This window comes from Sphaeroforma arctica, assembly GCF_001186125.1.
Source record: "Sphaeroforma arctica JP610 unplaced genomic scaffold supercont1.1795, whole genome shotgun sequence".
Classification (NCBI taxonomy): domain Eukaryota; class Ichthyosporea; order Ichthyophonida; genus Sphaeroforma; species Sphaeroforma arctica.
The window spans coordinates 1-2,310 of record NW_014038763.1 but is presented as its reverse complement, the minus strand read 5'-3'; the positions used below and the strand labels follow the sequence as shown (position 1 = coordinate 2,310).

The 2,310-nt window shown below is 43.6% G+C and overlaps 1 protein-coding gene across 1 annotated transcript; it reads left to right on the top strand.

Annotated features, from left to right (window-relative positions):
• Nucleotides 1-1,121: 1,121 nt before the first annotated feature.
• Nucleotides 1,122-2,175, top strand: SARC_11629 (hypothetical protein; the record flags this gene model as incomplete). The annotated part of the gene is made up of 1 exon (XM_014294280.1): nt 1,122-2,175. A coding segment is annotated over one exon (1,054 nt), but the record flags the coding sequence as incomplete, so codon positions are not given.
• Nucleotides 2,176-2,310: the final 135 nt, after the last annotated feature.

Below are 2,310 nucleotides of genomic sequence, written 5' to 3'. Positions count from 1 at the left end.
CATCCGTGGTCTGGTGCGGCATTGTATTACCCTCATTCTCGCTTCTCGACCGGGTTATGACGGATAACCTGATCCTTCTCGGTAATTCGTATTCTGCACTAACCCATTCCACGGCACTACACGGCACAGACCCGATCCGTACCACAGAGGTGGGTACTCTACTTAGTAGGTCAGCAAGCGAATATATGGAACATTCGATAGTAACAGTGTTTTGTCAACACCGGCCCGAATTGACTCAGCACATATCTTCCATTGTCGACTCACTTGGCCCAAGCTTCAAACGGGAATTTACTGACCACTTCTTCCCATCAATCTTTCCTGAACCACTACAGCGACTATGAGAGCCTTACCATATGTTCATACATTGTATCATACATACTTGGCCATTTTTGAAATAAAAATATTATCCCTACGGCCCTAACCAAACCCTAAACCCTAAATCCTAAAATCCCATCTCTCCTCCATGCATCTAGCTTTCGGAGAAATAATATTTGACGGTATTTATCTGCTATTGGCCCTATTTTTTTAAACTTGAAAACACAAGCTCTATTTTGAAGAAGTAAATGTTCAAGGCACTTTATAATTTATATACCCCACATTTGGTGCCCATCCACAAGTTGAAAGGTCTGCACGGGGGTATTAAATTGGACTCTGATTTGTTTCACGCTTGCGATTCAGCGAGTTATTTCTTTCCGATGCATTTATTATACCAAGAAGGTTCAAGAGACCTAAAAGCAGTAAAAACTATGGAATTCGGTTCATTTTTAAATCTTTTGTAGAAAAAAACATAAAATATAAAATATACAAAACTGCTGGAAATCAAAATGTGATGATTTTTTTTTAGATGGGATGTCGATAACACGTCGGGATGCTGCAAGTTTGTTCATATTTAACCATATTATATCCAACACATACTTATCACAGCCGTTCTTATCACAGAGTCCTATACGTAGTTATTACAGTTTTGATATACGTGTATGAGTGCTTCGAATAATTCTGTTTAGATGTAAAGTACTTTTGACTTCTGTTTGGTACTGCCGAATTCGTAACTGTGGTTTTCACACAAGTATTCTCATTGTGTGATGCATAGGACACATTATCCTTAAATTCTGACAGCTCCTATGGCAGAACAACTAGACAATACAGACGGCTTTGGAGAGAAAACTTCATTCTCAGTGAGCAGGTTTGTTGAAGGGGGAACCCATAGTATTGCGTTGTGTGGAGGTGCGAGAAATAGCCTTCCTGTTGGTGTCAATGGTGTGCCGTTGAAGCCTTCTGATAGTAGTCGCATTGATTTACAACCGAACGTAGAGGTCGAGGAGGATAATATCACTCATAGTCAGGAACCTGATGTTGTCGGAGAATATCAGGATCGTGACACAGTCAAAGGTAACCAGTCGAAGATTAAGAAACGCCCACATGCATCGTCCGACGGGGTGTTAGACCGGCCTACTGGCAGCTGTTTAATAAATCAGAGCGAGGATGACTACACACAGATAAGAGCCACACCGGCCAGCAGATGGGGACTTGAGAAGCCATTAGAGGTCGACAGTGACGTTGACATTGGTAGTGTTGATTACTACATAACTCCGAATCTCAATTGCGGTACTTCCACAATGCACCACAGCACAGGCTCAGACTGTGGCACTGGCACACATCTATTAGGTGTTGAGCCCAAAGCGGAATATACCATCGCCAATATGAGTACAGACGCAGAATCAAGCACTGGACAGGATATGACCACTACTACCACAACAACGGACACACATAACAACAATACCAAACGCACAGCTGGCACAAACACAACCAAGGCCACTGTATCAGAACCCACCACTGCATCGAGATTGACAGTCAATACTGTGACGGGCCATCTTAACTCCACTCCGCCAAATACAGCCCCATTCGACGACGTGAGGAGGTCGCCTGCCAGCTCTGCAAAGGCAGCCGATGGTACGATACAGAATGGGAAGAGTCACGGAAGTAGTGTACCTTTGCAAGGTAGTGAGACAGAGTCAACGGAAACAAATATGACTACACAATCAGATCAAAGACAAACTGGTCTAAGATTAAGCCGTTGGTCGTCTGAAGGGCGGGCAATAGGTGCCGGAATGATAGTAGAGGAGGATGCGGAGGAAGAACTAAGTGCACTACGCAAGAAGGTCGCCAGTTTGACAGGTAGGCATAGCCCAATATTTCCCAAAGTTTGTTTATATATATATATATACACCCACCCACCCACCCACACACACAAACACACACACACACACACACACACACACACACACACACACACACACACACACACACACA